The sequence below is a fragment of the Halichoerus grypus genome, chromosome 10 (assembly GCF_964656455.1).
Source record: "Halichoerus grypus chromosome 10, mHalGry1.hap1.1, whole genome shotgun sequence".
Classification (NCBI taxonomy): domain Eukaryota; kingdom Metazoa; phylum Chordata; class Mammalia; order Carnivora; family Phocidae; genus Halichoerus; species Halichoerus grypus.
Genome location: NC_135721.1, coordinates 33921492 through 33940178, shown reverse-complemented (window position 1 = coordinate 33940178; position 18687 = coordinate 33921492). Strand labels below are relative to the sequence as shown.

General features: G+C 46.4%; 2 protein-coding genes across 4 annotated transcripts in view; one reads left to right on the top strand and one right to left on the bottom strand.

Moving 5' to 3' along the window:
* Positions 1 to 13874, bottom strand: part of MTA3 (metastasis associated 1 family member 3) — a 231789-nt gene extending 217915 nt beyond the window's left edge. For both annotated transcript variants that reach the window (XM_078056247.1, XM_078056248.1), the window contains exon 1: positions 13752 to 13874. The gene's annotated coding sequence lies outside the window, so the exon portion shown is untranslated. The remainder of the gene's footprint in view (positions 1 to 13751) is intronic.
* An 893-nt stretch (positions 13875 to 14767) lies between these two features.
* Positions 14768 to 18687, top strand: part of KCNG3 (potassium voltage-gated channel modifier subfamily G member 3) — a 47119-nt gene continuing 43199 nt past the window's right edge. The window contains exon 1 of one of the 2 annotated variants that reach the window (XM_036074886.2): positions 14768 to 15996. In XM_036074886.2, the coding sequence (XP_035930779.1) occupies positions 15365 to 15996 (632 nt within the window). In that variant the 5' untranslated portion in view covers positions 14768 to 15364. Of the gene's footprint in view, positions 16030 to 18687 lie in introns of both variants that reach the window. The other variant, XM_036074885.2, reaches the window with a different exon arrangement.

Genomic DNA, 18687 nt, shown 5'->3' with positions numbered 1-18687 from the left:
ATGACTGAGCCACCCAGGCGCCCCAGGTAACATTGCTTCTTGAGGTTATTTAGGGGCTAGGTTCATTCTTCTTATGGCTCCTTCGTCTCCTATGGTCTTCTCTCCCTGGCTGAAGCTGGGCCATCACCTTGTCCAGATTCCAGCAGTGGGGAGGTATGAAGAGACCCTGTGTCAGCCCACATTTAGAAATTTGAGGCCAAGTTCAAGGAATACAGATTGAACTATGAATCCTTTTAGGATAAAGATTGCCTAAAAATTCATCTCTGTGGGGGCAGCTGGCTGGCTCTGTTGGTACAGCATGCGACTCTTGATTTCGGGGTTGTGAGTTCGAGCCCCATGTTGGGTGTAGGGATTACATAAAAATAAAATCTTAAAAAAATTTTCATCTTTGCATCTTAAATCCCCAGAACCTAGCATAGTAGCTATACATAAATGTTGCCAATAAATACACGTTCAAGTTTGTGTTAGTTATGTTTCTTTTAGTTGCAAGAAAATATTATTGAGAGCTTAGCAGGAAGCTTCTCTGGGTGACTCCTAGAATTTACAAAAAGGAGCTAAGTAGGAAGTCTCGGGAAAAACAGGAACTAGCACAGCTGCAGGGAACTCAGCAGCTGGTTCATGGACATTTTCTGTAGGGCAATACTCTGGATTCAGCTCCCAAGACCCTCAGGCTTGGTTGTTATCGATTCATTGAACACTCCAGATCGCCAGGCAAGAGAATGTGACTGTCCCAGGCTGGGCCAGCTGTCATCTCCTATCAGTCAGCCCCAGCCAGGAAGAGGGAGGAAAAACACAGACAAGACCCCTGGGTGCCAGCCCAGTGTTTGGACATTTCTAGAGAAGGGAAAATTGTCCCATGACTTATCCAAATGCCTGACCACACCCTCGTTCAGGAAGTCCTACAAGCTTTAGTTTGTTCGGTGCTGGAACCCAGCAGGGCAGATGTAGCCGCCAAGGAATAGCACAGGCTATTCAAAGTAGCTGAGCCTTGGAGGTGGTTTTGAAAATGTGTATCGCTTGGAACACACGCTAGGCAGTGGTAATCTTGGCAAGATCCCAGCTTGTTATTTTCAGGCTTTACAAACTTCCTAGGAGACTCTGGCAGGTACCTTGAAGGTCTGATGAACCCCCACCATGAGTGTGGGTCTATGTGCTTCTGGAGAACCTGGATCTTCTGCCTTCCCCTGCCTGTGCTTGGACCCGAGAGATGAGGAGCAGCTCAGTCCAATCTTTATTCTACCACTAAGACCACACCTTGGCTTCTTGCCCTTCCCTGAACCAGTTCTGCTAAGCAGTTTGCCTAGATGTCTTATTCCAGAGAGGCTGACCACCTGAAAGTGGGTGGAAAGAACAACATTATTCCAGAGCAAACCCCATAGCAAGAGCCACAACTCACCTGGCTCTTCCTGGACATGCCACTGCACTCTGACTATGCTCTTGACACAAACTGGAGACACAGATACCTTACATTCTGCAGTGAGTAACCCCGCATGATCCTCTCGCATGTCGAAGTGGGGAAGGGAGGATGGTTGTTAACTGTCTCTCTGTCTCCCCATTCGGGTCTAAAATTAGGAAGACTGCTCAGTCAGCTTCTATCACACAGCTGGAAAGATTAGGAAATTATTTGCATGAGAACTTGGACAGCTTGACTCAGCTGCCTTAGAAGGAATCAGATACAACTATCTGGCAACTAGCCAGCCTAGATTAGCCAGTCTGACAAAGGGACTCCCAAACTGGCTTGAATTAATGAGAAGGAAAGGGTTCTGCCTACTCTTGAGCACCATTCATTCCTTTTGAACTCTCATTCATCTCCCTGCATAATGATACCTGGTTTCCAAGTGGGACATTGGGTTCACCCAGTTTGAGTTACCCACGAAGGTGGTACAAGGGTTTAGGAGGTTTATTGGTTATTGATTGCTGTGTAACAGATTACCCTAACACTTAGCAAGATAAAACAGCATTTATTATCTGTTTCTGTCGTCAGGAATCTGGGCACAGCTTTGCTGGGTATCTCTGGTTCAGGATCTCTCACAAGGCTGCAGTCAGTTTGCTGGGTGGGGTTGCAGTCATCCCAAGGCTCAGGGGTAGGATCTGCCTCCAAGTTCACTCATGTGGTTGTGGGCAGGCCTGGGTCCTCTCTGACTATTTGTTGACCACAGACATCATCTCCTTGCCATATGTGCCTCTCTGTAGAGCAGCTCACAACATGGCAGCTGGCTTCCCTCAGAGTGAGCAAACAAGAGAGCTAGAGAGAATGCCCAAGATGGAAGCTGCAGGCTTTTTGTAACCTAATCTTGAAAATGGCATCGTATCACCTTTGCTGTGTTTTATTTGTTAGAAGTGAGTGACTTGGTCCAGTCCATGCGCAAGGGGAGGTGATTATCCAAGAAACCACTGGGGGTCATCTTACAGGCTGCCTACCACAGGAACTCTCAGAGATACGATGCCAGCAAGGGGTTTGTCAGTTCTAGGAGATGCCAGGACAGAGGAGTGAGGTGTTTATCAAAGTCACGGACTTGAGGCCAGAGCTAAGAAGCTGGGATGTTAGAGTAGAAAGTCCAGGCAGAAGAAGAGCCAGGTTGGGGAAGATTGGGGGAAAAAGACCAGAGAGGTAAAGTGCCATTCTCATTACCTCATATCATATCAAAAGGTGCTTACTATTAACATGGTATCATTGGTGAGGTTGACCATTTTGCTCAAATCGTTCCAGTTTTCACCACTGGAAACCCTTTTAGGTGACTTCTGTCGGTTTGACATACTGACATCATGGCGGTGGTTTTGTTTTATTAGCACTTGCTAACTTTCTGACACTACAAGATACTCCAAGTTCATTGTGTATATTTCTTGCCTGGTCCTAGACTCAGACATTCCTCCAAGGAGCCTTGGTTCCTTTTACTAGAGAATGGTATTAGAAACCAAGATCTGGGGACGTCTGGGTGGCTCAGTCGGTTAAGCATCTGCCTTCATCTCGCGTCATGATCCCAGGGTCCTGGGATGGAGCCCCACATCGGGCTCCCTGCTCAGCGGGGAGCCTGCTTCTCTATCTGCCTGCCACTCCCCTTGCTTGTGCTCTCTCTCTCTCTGTGACAAATAAAATCTTTAAATTAAAAAAAAAAAGAAAGAAAGAAAGAAACAAAGATCTGGGCACTGGGTGTGCTCAACTCAACTGTATTTTCAACTTTTATTATTTCCTCACCTAAGATAAAGTGTGGTATACTTTTGCAAAGGCCTACTTTGGTTTCCATTATGGCTTCCTAATTTCTTTGTAGACTTTGATATGCATTCTCTCTTCTGTTTTCTCTCTACATTTAAAGGTGCTTAAATGGCTGTTTGGACTAATGTCCATGGGTTGTCACTGCTAGATTCCTCAGTCACATTTACTGTTTCAAGTCTAGACTTAAGGTCCTGCAGCCATTTCCTTCCTTCCTAATCTAAGGGTACTGATTGCCATTTTGCAAAATAAAACTATAACATTTGCCTTGAGTTTGTAAGCCTGTAAAAATTAGAATTCTGTAAAACCATTGTTGGGGAAGGAGAGAGGGAGTCAGCTGGACACCCAGGGAGCTAGGTTGAGTTGGGACCCTAAACCTGAAAAGGCTTGAGTTTCATGAACACGCGTCCATTTTTTGAGCTTAATAAAAAGCCTGTGGGTGCCCGGGTGGCTCAGCCGTTAAGCATCTGCCTTCGGCTCAGGTCATGATCCCAGGGTCCTGGGATCGAGCCCCACATCGGGCTCCCTGCTCGGCGGGAGGCCTGCTTCTCCCTCTCCCACTCCCCCTGCTTGTGTTCCCTCTCTCATCGTGTCTCTCTCAAATAAATAAATAAAATCTTTTAAAAAAATAAAAATAAAAAAGTAAAAAGCCTGGATCAAAGAAAGAAGGAGCAATATTTATGGTTTTTTTTTTTTTTTAATAATTTATCTCTGTGGCTACTACCCTGAAACCCAAATATGGCCCCAAATCCCTTTCCCTTCAGTTTAACAAACACAAACCAAACTTTTTCAGAAAGAGCTTTCAAAATAAACACACACATGCATATATAAATGAAAATGTGAAAGTACAGATTTTTTACAAACAGCATAAAAATGGTGAGCTAACAGCACAATTTTCTTGTCCTGAGATAACCATGATTTGCCCAACTTTCATTATTGCAGATCTGGGATTCTTCAAACCCTCACTTCTATCAATCAACCTGAGAGGGGGAGGGAGGAGGCCAGCATTGCTGGTCTGATGGGAGTCTGAGCTCTTTCCCTGGCCTTCCTGGGAATGAGCTCCCATTTGCCTCTCAGACCAGCCTGGGAAGCCTGGCTGTCCTGGCACTTCTCTGGCCCTCTCAGATTCTCCCTGATTCCCAGCTTACTGATTCCAGCACTCATGGTCTGGCCTTCAAGTTAGCTAGGCCTAACTTTCCAAATATCCCTTCTTTTCTTCTTTTCCTTTTTTTTTTTTTTTTTTGGGAGGGGGTGGTCCCTCTTTATTTGCCCTGGAAGTTCTACTCTTTTCTCTATCCAATATGGCTATCCAAAGAACATTCCTGAGGGTCCTGATAAGTCTGGTTATACTCTTTCATGGAGTTAGGTCCCTTGACAGCTTTAGGTGCAGTGTTAGCTTTGACTAGGGGGTCTCCGGAGGCCACTGCCTCCTTAACTTAGAGCCTGTAGCTTTTCCAGTGTGTGGTCACTGCTCTTTCCCTTCTAGGCCTCCTAGTGATCTTCAGGAAGGTTCTCTTCTTAGCCTCTGAAATGTTCAGTTCTAAGGATGCCTATTAAACCAAGAAGATTGACCTACTGAAGCTCAATGACTGCAAAATCCTGGGGCGCCTGGGTGGCTCAGTCGTTAAGCGTCTGCCTTCGGCTCAGGTCATGGTCCCAGGATCCTGGGATCGAGCCCCGCATCGGGCTCCCTGCTCCGCGGGAAGCCTGCTTCTCCCTCTCCCACTCCCCCTGCTTGTGTTCCCTCTCTCGCTGTGTCTCTCTCTGTCAAATAAATAAATAAAATCTTTAAAAAAAAAAAAAAAAAAGACTGCAAAATCCTTTCTCAGTCAAATTCTGTACAGGGACCTGGTATTCCAAGTAGTTCTCATTTTGTCTTTAAAATCCCTCTGACCTGAATTGGTTTTTGCCATATAAATCACTACAGTTTAACATCTAAAAAATACCTTAAATATCTACCAAGGTACTTGCTAAGGCAGAGATAAAATGGGGTGCCCCCTGAGGGGGGTAACTGGAGATGCCAGTCTCTCCTATGTGCCTAGTTGATTATTTAGCAGGTTAGAAGTGAGGGCAGAGTGAACATTCCTCTAGGGGATCCCATGGTGACTAAATCAAATGAAATCGCAATGTTACTTGTATACCTTGCATTTTCACAGTTTGGGAGAATTGATTGAGGGGCACCATTCAAACTGGTTTCCTTGAGGGTCCTAGAAGTAAGGGGATGTCTCAGCAATATTTAATCTATATAGTATATAAATATCGCTCTTGACTTGGTTACTAGGGAGAAATCACAGTGAACTGGAAATTGAAAGTCCTGACTAATGCTGATTCAATGGAAGTTAAACTCGCATTTTCTCCCTTTCTGTAAGTATCTGTCGCTGTTGAGATAGACCACTGGTACAGTCATTGAGCGTTTTGCTAATCCCTTGACCCTAAGTTAAATACACACTACATCTAGAGGAGAGAATGCCTTGGCATCGTCAAAGGAAACTTGGTAAGCCTATTTTCTTCTTTCTTTGGAGATTTACACTTACATTTACTCTAATTGTTCCTGCAGTTTCATCCATCACAATAGAAGCTAGTGGAAGGGTATGAAAAGCTTCTCAGGGGCGCCTGGGTGGCTCAGTTGGTTAAGCGACTGCCTTCGGCTCAGGTCATGATCCTGGAGTCCCGGGATCGAGTCCCGCATCAGGCTCCCTGCTCAGCAGGGAGTCTGCTTCTCCCTCTGACCCTCCCCCCTCTCATGCTCTCTCTCTCTCATTCTCTCTTTCAAATAAATAAATAAAATCTTAAAAAAAAAAAAAAAAGAAAAGAAAAGCTTCTCAGTATTCCTTTGCTACATAGATTTTTATTTGTGATTACTTTCCTCTGGAAAGGAAAAATCCTCCTTGGAAGACTGGAAGTACTAGCAAATGTTAAGCAGAGGGCAAGTTCCCTTGCAGGCATAGGAAGAGCCTATCTGAAGATAGGATCTGATGTCACTTGGCCACGTGGCGTTATAGCTGGCCATTCATTTTAACATTTTTTGCTGAGCCATAGCCTCTGTTCTCTGACCCAGGCCTTGGACAGGCTTATACCAACCTAATTGCATCTGCTCTAAACCTCCTTTAAAAACTGTAAATCTTCCAGATTGCTGTATTTTGCAGCTTTCCACTAAAAGCACACTTTTTTGCTCACCTGTGAGAACATGTGCCTCAGGGATAAACGAGGCTGGGGTTTTGCCATAGAACGGTATGGGATCACACAAACCAGAATTGGATGATTTTTATCTCCAAGTAAGAACTGGAGAAAAATACTCCGTATTTTAAATCCTGTACCTTAGAGAAAAATGCAATTGCTGTTGAAGAGTGTATCAATTATTAAGCGTAGAGCCAATGCTATTTTGGTTGCATCTACAATGAGAAGATCATTTCCAGGAATACCATACGCTTCGTTTCAGTCAACCCCAGCCCCAATCTTTCCTCTGAGGGAGAAATAATAGCACTGGGCATAAGGGGGAGGAGGGCTGGGATTGTGGGTCAGGGAAATAAGATTGTTACAGGGACAGAAGGGTAAGAACAGCAGGTGTTTTTCAAAGCAGACTCCTAAACTAGTTAATTTTGGTTCATTAATGTTCATAAAGGCAGACCTCTTCTTTGCAGAATGGATAAAACACAGCGGGGAATTTTCATTCATTTTGAAAACGTCTTTGATTTTTCTTGTGTGTATAATCCTTTCTTGGGCTGTATAAATATGCCCTGTGATGTGGTAAGGGGCAGAGTGGGGGAATCCCTCTTTCTCTGCTTGGCTCTCCCACGTCCTTCCTGTCTGGGCTCAAAGCCTGCTTTGCTGGAAAGCTTCTCTTGCTGATCTGGACCATCCAATCCGCCAGTGGGGTCTCTGAAATGTCAGTCTACCATCAGGGCAATAGCCTTTTACATTTCTTTCCATATTTTCTATAGTTCCCTGAGCCAAGACACATAGAACCTCCTGGATCCACATCCAATCCTTTCTGGACAGTTTTATTTTTTTGGTAACAATTTTGAAGTGTTTAATTCAATCGTGGCCTTTTTTTTTTTTTTTTTTCTTGAAGCCTCTGGTCTGATTCCACAATATCTCCTTCCTCTAGGGACAGGTACCAGTGGATGATGGCATCTGGACACAAGTAGAGCCGATTCCAAGAATTTTTCTAACGAAAGTACCTGCTGGGGAAGGACTCCGGGGCTGGGGCCTGACCCAGGGTTGGGGCCTGCTAAATGAGTAGGGCTTCTGCAGTGTTTTTAAATGCTAGGAAGCTGGCATACACTATAGGTCCAGGGAAAACCGGGCCAAGATCTTCTCTGCCAGTATGCCAACCATTTAACAAAATTGAAGTGATTTTTCAGAAAGAGCCTGGGTTTTTCAAGTTGGTCATTTCTTTTTTTTTTTTTTTAAAGATTTTATTTATTTATTTGACAGAGACAGAGATAGTGAGAGCAGGAACACAAGCAGCGGGAGTGGGAGAGGGAGAAGCAGGCTTCCCACTGAGCAGGGAGCCCGATGCGGGACCCGATCCCAGGACCCCGGGATCATGACCCGAGCCAAAGGCAGACGCCTGACGACTGAGTCACCCAGGCGCCCTCAAGTTGGTCATTTCTAACTTCACTCTTACCTATACATGGATACTTCCAGTTTAGTACTCTATTTAGAACACTATTTTAACCGACAGTAATAGTCATTAATTCCCTCACTCAATAAATAGTTATTGAGCTTCAACAAGGAGCCCGGTACTGTTCTAGATGCTGGGGACATTGCTGTGAACCAGTCCCAGGCTTCCCATTCTCAGAGGGAGTGAGCAGAGTCTGGTGGCGGAGACAGATGATAAACAAGTAACAGGTGGATGAACAAGATGATTTTTTTTTTTTTTATAGTGATAACGGAATAAAAAAGTAGGTTGATATGCTAGCATGGGTGGTCAGGGAAGGCCTCTCCAAGGAAGTGACCTTTGAACTGAGACTTGAGAAACAACAAGTCAGCCACATAGTGCTCTGGGTCAGAGTGTTCCAGGCAGAGGGAGCAGCAGGAGCATGACCCCAGATGTAACTGAGCAGAGGAGGAAGGACACAGCAAGAACTGGCCTGAGGGAAAAGAGAATTTGGTAGGAGGCTATGTGCTGAGATTTTTTTTAACAAATTTTTTTTAAACTATAAACATAATCCTTGAACTCAGTTAAAAAAAAAAAAAGACAAAAGGTTATAACCAATAACAAATAGGTCTCATATTTACTCTAACCTTCCCAGTTCCTTGAGCAGGAAAGAATCACCCATAACTGTATTTTATGTATCTTTTCAGAAGCCTTATCATCTATCTGTATTTATATCCATGTATCTTACATATAAAGAAGGAATAATTTAACCCATAGTGCAGGACCTAGACTTTGTTTAGCAATTTGACTTAGTAACTTTTTTTTAAAGATTTTTATTTTTAAGTAAGCTCTACACCCAACGTGGGGTTCAAACTCACAACCCTGAGACCCAGAGCTGTAGGACTGAGCCAGCCAGGGGCCCTGACTTAGAAATGGTTCTGTATGAACCTGTATATGCTCTATTATTTAAATGATCAGTTCCTTAATTATGGACATTTAGATTTCTAGACTTTTGCAAGTTTGAAAACAATGCAATGATCCTTAAATGTACATCTTTATGAAATATGTAAATTTATTTGTAGGATAAATTCCTGATGTTAAAATTGCGGGACCACTAGGTGTGTACATTTAAAATTTTAATAGACATGGTCAAATGTGTGCTGAGCTTTTTTATACTCTGGAGAAACGAGAGGGCCTCTTTATGACAGGCATTGTGAAAAAGTGCATTCTGGTCCGGTCTGAAGGAGTAATTGTCAACATTCAGAAATAAGCTTAGGGGCACCTGAGTGGCTCAGTTGGTTAAGCATCTGCCTTCGGCTCAGGTCATGATCCCAGGGTCCTGGGATCGAGCCCCGCATCGGGCTCCCGGCTCCGCGGGAAGCCTGCTTCTCCCTCTCCCACTCCCCGTTTGTGTTCCCTCTCTCGCTCTCTCTCTCTGTCAAATAAATAAATCTTTAAAAAAATACACTTAAATGAAGCTCAAAGTTTAAAATTTTTATTTTTGTATTATGGACAATTTCAAATAAATACAAAGAGGGAGAGATTAATATCAGGAACTCCCATCACTCAGCTTCAACAATTATCAACTCACAGCTAATCTTGCTTCATCTACAACCTCAATCCACTTGCCCCTGCCCTTGATTGTTTTGAAGCAAATATCAGACATTATATCATCTCTTGCTTAAATATTTCAGGGTATGAAAGTGACTTTTCTTGAAGATTTATTTATTTGACAGAGAGAGAGAGAGAGAGACAGAGCACACACACAAGAAGGGGGAGCAGCAGAGGGAGAGGGAGAAGCAGTCTCCCTGCTGAGCAGGGAGCCCAACGCAGGACTCCATCCCAGGACCCTGGGATCATGACCTGAGCCCAAGGCAGACGCTTAACCAACTGAGCCATCCGGGCGCCCCTGAAAGTGACTTTTTGAAGATTAGTTATCTTGTAGAATGACCCCCATTCAAGATCTGTCAGAATGTTGTCTCTGGATTAACCTACCTTGTTCCTCCCTCCCCAGGGGTGTTTGATGCTTGGTAGAGAGGGGAGTCAGTGGTGAGACAGCACGGCAGGCAAGAGAGCTCGCGTGACTTGGGATTTTGGTACTGGGTCTAGTGCTTCCTAGCAGCTATGGGTCCTTGAGCCAGTCCAACCTCTTGAAGCCTCATTTCCTCATCTGGACAATGAGGGTTACAGTAAGAAGTTTTTGTGGAAAGCTGAGCTTGTGGTGCCACACAGAAAGGGCTCTTAGTTACTGTAAGGAGCAAGGGACACAGTGGTGGTGGGGAGGAGAGGCCATTACAGCACAATCCAACATAGTGCGCGGGAGTGAGGGCTGGGTTGGGGATAAAGAAGGGCCATTCTGAAAATGGCACCACAAAGGTTTTTGCTGTTAATGATGAAGGGCAGCAGAATATGCCACCCCAAAATATGCCACTTTGGCATAAGGATTATTTTGAGCTAAAAGCACTTACAGAAACATCAGGTACAAGAAGGATGCTCTGACCCTGCCCCCTTTTCTTCCTAAAAGCAGGAGATGAAACCCCCACATGGAAGATATTCTCCCCATACCAGGAGGTTAAGTACCATTTTTATCATCTCTCAGAAGTTGAGGCTGAGAGAATTCCATACAAGCCGACTTTGTCAAAAGAATTCCTCTCTTCCTTTTGCCTCCCCATATATTTTAGTAACTTTTCTGCAACTGCCTTTCTTTGTTCAACGTAGTATAAAAGCATTTAGGTTCTGCCACTTCTTTCGGTCTTCATTTCCTCAGGAGGGCTCCTGGGTCACATAAAACTTAAATAAATTTGTATGCCTTTCTCTGTTAATCTGTCATATCAACCTAATTCTCAGGCCCAGTTGAAAAACCTAAGAGGTTAGAGGTAAAATTTTGCCTCCCCTGTAATGATTACACAGTGACCCTCTCAAAGCTGGAAATTTAAGGACGATAGTGTTCCTTTTGCTTTCATAAGACTACAAAGTGCCCTGGAGCAGAGAATAAGGCAAAGGCATTGGTGTTCAGATAGGGGTGAATGACCCCTCTGCTGGCTTCTGACTTAAGAATGGGGTCTATTTGGTGGGATGGTTGTGAAGGCAGGTTATTAAAAGTTGCAGCTTTACCTTCTACTTGGGTAATTGTGCATAGTAGGTGAAGTCATTTGAGTCTTTCATTTATATAAAATCAGAGACATTGGAAGGCTACGTTTCCATTTAAAAAAAAAGCTGACTTTTTAAAGCATCCACTGGTTTTGCAGATGCTGAGAAATAAGCTGGTCTAACCATAAACACTTGGAAATATGAATTAACAGCAGAGTTAGAGCTTTTTATTTTTGTTATTATTTATTTACTTATTTTTAAGTAGGCTCCATACCCAGCGTGGAACCCACTGTGGGGCTTGAACTCACGATCCTGAGATCAAGACCCGAGCTGAAATCAAGAGTTGGACGGCTAACCGACTGAGCCACCCAGGTGCCCCAAGAGTGAGGGCTTTTTAAAGCAGAGTCGATAAGTAAGCAGCAAAGATGGATAGTGCCCACAAGGTATTTCAACTTATAAAGCTTTGGGGCAGGGTGTTCAAGAGTCCCTGAGCTCAACCAGTCGTACAATGCAAAGTAATGGAAGAATGTGTGTTCCATCCAGACTCGGCATTCTGAGGGTCACAACTTTTCACTGAATTTTTGATGTTAATTTAGGTTACTATTTGTGATCGGTCACATTTTCAGATGCATTGATTTGTATTTATTTAGAACCCAGGAATGAGCATGGCTTGATTGGGCTAGGGAAAGCACACCCGGAGTATGATTTTGCCAGGATCATGCACTGCGCTGTATACCACTGTTGCATCACCTCATTCAACCCTCATATCACCGTGTGCTATACTTCTTATTACCTCCATTCTATGGATGAGAAAACTGAGGCTCAAAGAATTTGTTCCAGGTCACTTAGCGAGTAAGTTGTGCACCCAGAATCTGAATCTAGGGAGGGCCCTAATAACCAATTTGGACTCCATTATACAGACAGTTTGTAATTCTACAGTTTTACAGTCCTTTTAGGTTCTGAACTGGGGAACGGCTTGATGAGAATGAACAGAAGGAAGAGCTGCCTGGTGGCATAGTACAGGATTCACAGAGGGAGGAAAGAACGGGAGTGCCGCCAAGACATCAGATGGAAGGTTGTGGCAGCAAGGCCTGCCCTGGAGATGGAGGGACCAGAGTCTGGAACTAGAAAACTTGGTTCCAGCCTAGTCTCTACCATGATGCTGCTAAGGGGAACCGAACCACCTCTCCCAAGTTACAGCCACATCTCAGTAAGGAAAACTTGTTACTCCTCCCTAAATAAAGCTTGATAAGTTGAGACTAGAAAATCTCTCAGTTCTTTCAAATTCTAAAATTCTGCCTGGTGCCTTTAAATTTTAACGCATTCTAAAGATTTATATATGAAGGCCCCAAATGTCATCCAGAATCCAGAAAAGAATTTAGATGAAATGATTCTCAACATAATCTTCTCAAAGTACAAAGGAATAGAATTTTTAATAATTCTAAGAACAGTTTTTAAGAATACTTTCTAAACCTGATTATATTGAGACAAGCCAATCATTTCTGCATCTCATTGTTTGTGTAAGAATATGATTTTTTGGGGAAAAAAACGTGATTTGGGTATTGCTACTGCAGCAGTGGTTGATGATATTAAAATCAAATAAATATATTACTCTTGAAACGAAGTTATTTAAACTATCTCTCTAAGAAATTTATGAAAATATACCTAGGAGGCACAAATTATCATCAAATTAATTTGTTTTCTAAGCTCAAATTCAATTTAAAATGTGATATTTCTTCAACTGGTTTAATCAACAGACTTTAAAGGGATTTTAGATAGAGAACACAGGAAATAAATATAATAACGTTGGAGCAAATAATCAACGAAATAGTTATTCTGTGTTCTGTTACTGTGATGCTTCTAGAAAGTATTTTTAACAACTCCCTGAAGAACTGGCTCTTGCTGGTGTGAAGCCAGGCTCTTCTCTCTGCTCACATCTGCAAACTTTTCTCCATCCTCATATCCAATAACAAATCCATTTTCAAGTCCTGCTGAGTCCTTGGTCTCAGTGTTTCTCAAAACTGACCCTTTCTCAAAAAAAAAAAAAAAAAAGGAGAGAAATAAAGAACTGACCCTTCCTCATGTACAAAGATTTGGGGGTGGGGTTCCCAGTCCTGCGTTGCAAAAATGGTCTTCTGCATAGAATAAACTAAAGGGCAAAAGAATCTTTCTGATTAGAGCTTTCATCAAGCCATTTCTATTATTAAAATCTTCAGGCATCCCGTTACTTAGACTTTGAAATCTAAATTCTGCTGTCGAGATCCGGGTCCTCTGAGCCAAGCAAATGCATTAGCTTTCTTTAGAGACTTTAATCCTTTACATCTGAGATTCGGCTATTTGGAATGCTTTCTGCTCTTTCTCTCTGCCAGCTCATGACCATCACCTCCTTCCATTCTATCTTGAAACTCATTTCCTTCAGGATGTTTTCCTGGTTTAGTAGCTACTTTGCAAATAAACAACTTTTGTTTTTGAGCTTTTAATCACATTAAGTGCTTTTAAGATAAGTTATCCAAGTCAAGGGATAAACAACATATAGAGATTTCCATTCTTTAAGAAACCACCCAGAATGATTTTATTTTGAGAGGAGGGACAGCACTTCAATTTTTAGGTGTCTGCTTTTTAGCTAGGAATCCGCAATAGAATCAAAGCAAAATGACTCTTTATGGTGACCTCTAGTGGGCACGGGACAATCCTACAAAATTATGAAAAGTGAAGGGCAAAGTAAAACCCTCCCCAGTAACCAGCTGGGTTACTCTGAGGTCAGATGACCGCATCCCATCCCACCCCACCCCTATTTTTCCTTCCAGCATTTGTTTTGCATTTAACATAATTTGCCTTACAACTCACCTGTTTCGTCTCTGGCGGGCACCGCACGGGCTGGGCTGCCGGTGTCGGATGTCGCGTGAATTGATGGTAGCAGTTTAAAATAATCCCTGCCAACGGAACCCACTCCCTGGGCATCGACCGGAGCTCAGGGCAGTTCGCTCCGAGGAGCCTTAAAGGGCTTTTCGAGCTCCGAGAGCCAGTGCTGCAGTCGGCTCTGGGGTGCATCGGGGAAATCAAGACATAATGAAAAGGAGGACGCAGACGAAGGCTACGGGAAAATTCTGTTCTTGCCAGTGGCAGAGCGATTCTCCCCGCTTTCACCCACTCTACAGGAAGCGTCACGGCGGGAAGGGGTCCAGGCGCGCTACACGAAGGCGCCCTTTTAGGACCCGCGCCCCGGAAAGCAGGGGCTGGGGCCGCTCCATGCCCCCCCCCCCCGGGAGGACAGACGGGAAGGCGACACCTAGCCTGGGTGCTGGGGTGTGTGGCCGCCTTCGGAGCACGCGGTACGTGGGTCTCCGCGCCGCGGGAGGAGAAGCAAGTCGGCAAGAAAAGCAATTGCTGGGGTGCCTTCTCTGAGAAATCCCTTAGGGCGGTCTCAGAAACCGAGCTGGGTTCCGGATAGTTTCTGGAAAAAGCTCTCCAAACGCCGTCTGTCCCCGCCCCTCAAATCCTGCACCCCAGTCCTCACCCCTCCTTACTCTTCGGTCGCTTCCCTTTGGGGGGCTGTTAAAAGGGCCCTTGGGAGCTGCCCAAGTCACCCCTGATGGCCCGGGGCGGCACGCGGGAACAGGCACCCTGGCCGCGGGGCTTTGCCCCCGCCACCACCCCCCCCGCCCCAGGGCTCCCCATTGCTCCCTTCCCCGCCCCGCGGACCCCTCCTGGCCGCGGCGGGCGGGAGCGGAGGGGGAGGGCGGCGTCACGGGGCGGGGAGCCCGAGGTCCAGGGCGGGGCGCCGGGGAATCCCAGCCGAGCGAGCCCGGGAGGTGCGGGCGCGGGTGGGAAGAGGAGGGCGGCGCGGGGAGGGAGGTGAGCCGTGCGGAGCTGGGAGGCGAGGAGGGGGAACCGCGAGGAAGCCCCGCCCCCGCCTCGCGGAGCCGGCTCTCCGCCGCCTCCGAAGCCGCTCACTTTGCCTCTCGCCTCTGGACGGCGGCGGGGCGGTTGCCGGAGCGGCGGCCAGAGGGAGCGCCGGGGACGGGGAGCCATCCCGCACCCGCGCCTCCTCCCGGCGCCCGCGCCCCTCGGGGGGGGGCCGCGCCACCGTTTGAAAGGACACCCCGGCCTCACAGGGGGCATCCCCGGGCGCTGACAGCCTCGTTCCCGGCCAGTGGGCGCGCAGCGTTGGCGCCTGAGGGGACTCCCCGGCTACCTGCAGGTGCCACCGCGCCGAGGGAGCGTCGCTAGCAGCAACGCTGGGCCGCCGAGGACGCTAGAGCCGAGGGGGGTCTCCGGGCCAGCGAAGGGCAGGAGCAGAGCCCGCAGCCAGAGCCGGCCCGCCAGCCCGCTGGCCCCGACGGCGCGCTCCCCCATCGGCCAACGGCAGCCAGGCCCCGCGCGGCGGCCGGGGGTGGGGGGCGGTGGCGGCGGCGGCGGCGGCGGCGGCCTCGGGCCTCGGGGCTTCGGGGCGGCCAGCCATGACCTTCGGGCGCAGCGGGGCGGCCTCGGTGGTGCTGAACGTGGGCGGCGCCCGGTACTCGCTGTCCCGGGAGCTGCTGAAGGACTTCCCGCTGCGCCGCGTGAGCCGGCTGCACGGCTGCCGCTCGGAGCGCGACGTGCTAGAGGTGTGCGACGACTACGACCGCGAGCGCAACGAGTACTTCTTCGACCGGCACTCGGAGGCCTTCGGCTTCATCCTGCTCTACGTGCGCGGCCACGGCAAGCTGCGCTTCGCGCCGCGGATGTGCGAGCTCTCCTTCTACAACGAGATGATCTACTGGGGCCTGGAGGGCGCGCACCTAGAGTACTGCTGCCAGCGCCGCCTCGACGACCGCATGTCCGACACCTACACCTTCTACTCGGCCGACGAGCCGGGCGCGCTGGGCCGCGACGAGGCGCGACCCGGCGGTGCCGAGGCGGCCCACTCCAGGCGCTGGCTCGAGCGCATGCGGCGGACCTTCGAGGAGCCTACGTCGTCGCTGGCCGCGCAGATCCTGGCCACCGTGTCGGTCGTGTTCGTGATCGTGTCCATGGTGGTGCTGTGCGCCAGCACGCTGCCTGACTGGCGAGCCGCGGCGGCCGACAACCGCAGCCTGGATGACCGGAGCAGGTACTCCGCCGGCCCTGGGAGGGAGCCCTCCGGGTAGGACGCACTGCTTCTCTGCCCGTCCCGTCCGTCCTGTCGCGTCTGTCCGTTCCGTCCGTCGGTCGCGTCTCCGTCCTGTTTGCCTCCGGGCTGCCGAGCCAGGCCGGGTTCCGGGCCCAGCGAGGCCAGCCAGGGGACGGGTTGGCCGTCACTTCCCACTCCTATTTTCCTGGCACCAGGCGGCTGGGGTCAGTACAGTAGGCTCTCCTCTTGAGGGCGAATCGCCAGGCATGGGGAGGGGCAGGTAGAGATAAACAAGCGTCCCATCTTTTAGTTTACTTTTGAGCAAATAGAAACCAGTTAACTAGATGTCCCTAAACTTTTATTGTTAGTATTCAACAATTTAACCTTGGGCTAAGAGCAACTTGAATTATTTGCCAATTTTTGGTGGTGTTTGAAAAGATGAAGTTGGTTATGGTGAAATATGGCCTACTATATACAGGCCACACATTGTATACACTTTGCATAATATGTACTTTAATGGAATTACTAGATTCTAAAGGAGATTAACTTAACGATAGACTCTAAATAATGGATGTCTGTGCCCTTTTCTCTTTTCTTTTCCAATGGAGTTAGCAAAGCACCTGTCCATCGTTTGGTACCAAAGGTACACACTGTGACTTTCAGAAGGATCTTCAGTATGGGGAGGGAAAAAATCACTACCTTGGAAAAGAAGAAACATTTAAACTGCCCCAAATCCTGAAACAGTATTGGTTAATAGTTTTTTCTTTTCAGTTTATTAGGATGAAAGGAAAATATTTTAATCTTTACTTCTATCGTGTTTACCTTTCGATAGAGATAATATACTTCTGTTTTTAGTACTGGTGAGTTTATTTTGCATGTTTGGTAGGAAGAATAAACAGTAAAGTTGGATTTCAAGGGAGACAGTCTCTTTGAGCCCAAACACAAAATTGTATATTGTTTTACTTTTGATGCTGTTTTTTAAATTTTTTATTCACTTAAACATTTTTTTATTTATTTGAGGGAGAGAGAGAGAGCACAAGTGTGGGGAGAGGCAGAGGGAGAGGGACAAGCAGATTCTCGGCTGAGCAGGGAGCCCCATGTGGGCCTCCATCCCAGAACACTGAGATACCACGACCTGAGCCGAAGGCAGACACTTAACCAACAGAGCCACCCAGGCGCCCCTTGGATAGTTTAACAGACCCCCCTCCATTCATTTTTATTGGTTTTATTTATTTATTTTTCCTCCATTCATTTTTTTTTTTTAAAGAATTTTTTATTTATTCATTTGAGACAGAGAGATACAGAGAGAGAGAGAGAGAGTAGGAGCAGTGGGGAGAGGTGGAGGGAGAGGGAGAAGCAGACTCCCCACTGAGCAGGGAGCCTGATGCGGGGCTCGATCCCAGGACCTGGAGATCATGACCTGAGCCGAAGGCAGACGCTTAACGACTGAGCCACCCAGGCGCCCCTCCTCCATTCATTTTTAAAATTAGGTTGTGCCTGATAATCTTTTCCTGATAGACATGTGCATGTTTCCAATGATATTATGTGTCTTGAGGTTGCAGTGCATTACTTACACATAATATTCCTCCTTTGGAGAGTGAAGATTGTTTTTTAATCTAAGAGGTAAATAAAATTGTCTAGTTCCATAGAGTCCATTACTAATATATTGATATCTTGGCATGAAATCCAAAATAAATGCTTTAAAAGGAAATTCATTAGTAAAGTAATTTTGTTTAATGTATTATGTTCTGAGTTTTTGATTTACAGATAAGAATTACTTATTTAGTATTCCATCAGTACAATGAAATGAATTTATATATCTAAATACATAAGTGCCCTTGATTCTTTTAGAGGACCATAGGAAAATGAGCCATAACTCGCCTTGAAATGATTCACTAGTAATTGTGGAATTCTAAGGTTAGTGAAAGTTCAAGCTACATTAGTGAAGGAAACAGGAGAATTGAGTTAGACTTCCCGGGACTGCAAAAGAAGTGAAGGAAGAAGAGGAATGCTTGATTTGTGTATATGTATTTTATATATGCATGTAATTATCCAAGTCAGAACTGTTTCCTAGATACCCAGATATTTCAGGCAAAAGCATGTTTTTCTTGGCTTAAAGGTCCTGTTTTAAGGTTTACTCTCCAAGTGTAGGTATATGAAAACCAACCTCTGTAATCCCAAACAGATAAGATGGATGGGTGAGCAGCTGAGGAGGCTGGAAGTCACAGAGGGAGCCTCCCATAGGCCTCCTCCAGCTGATAGGGCCTCTACACTGGCACTTTGGCAATAGTCTCTCAAACCCTGCTTGCTTGTGGTTGCTGAAATTAGTCTTTTTAAAACATCATTCTGATCATCTGACCATATTTGGCATCTACCAGATAAAGCCAAAACTTTTTTCTTGGCTTTTAAGGCTCTTTATGGTTTCCCCCCAGTCTGCCTTTCTTTTTTTCCCTCTTTTCTTTTTTAAAAAAGATTTTATTTATTTATTTGACACAGAGAGAGAGAGAGAGAGAGAGAACAAGCAGAGGGAGCAGCAGAGGGAAAGGGAGAAGCAGGCTCCGTGTTGAGCAGGGAGCCAGATGTGGGCTCGATCCCAGGACCCTGGGATCATGAGCTGAGCCGAAGGCAGACGCTTAACTGACTGAGCCACCCAGGTGCCCCCACAATCTGCCTTTCTTGACTTATCCTGTC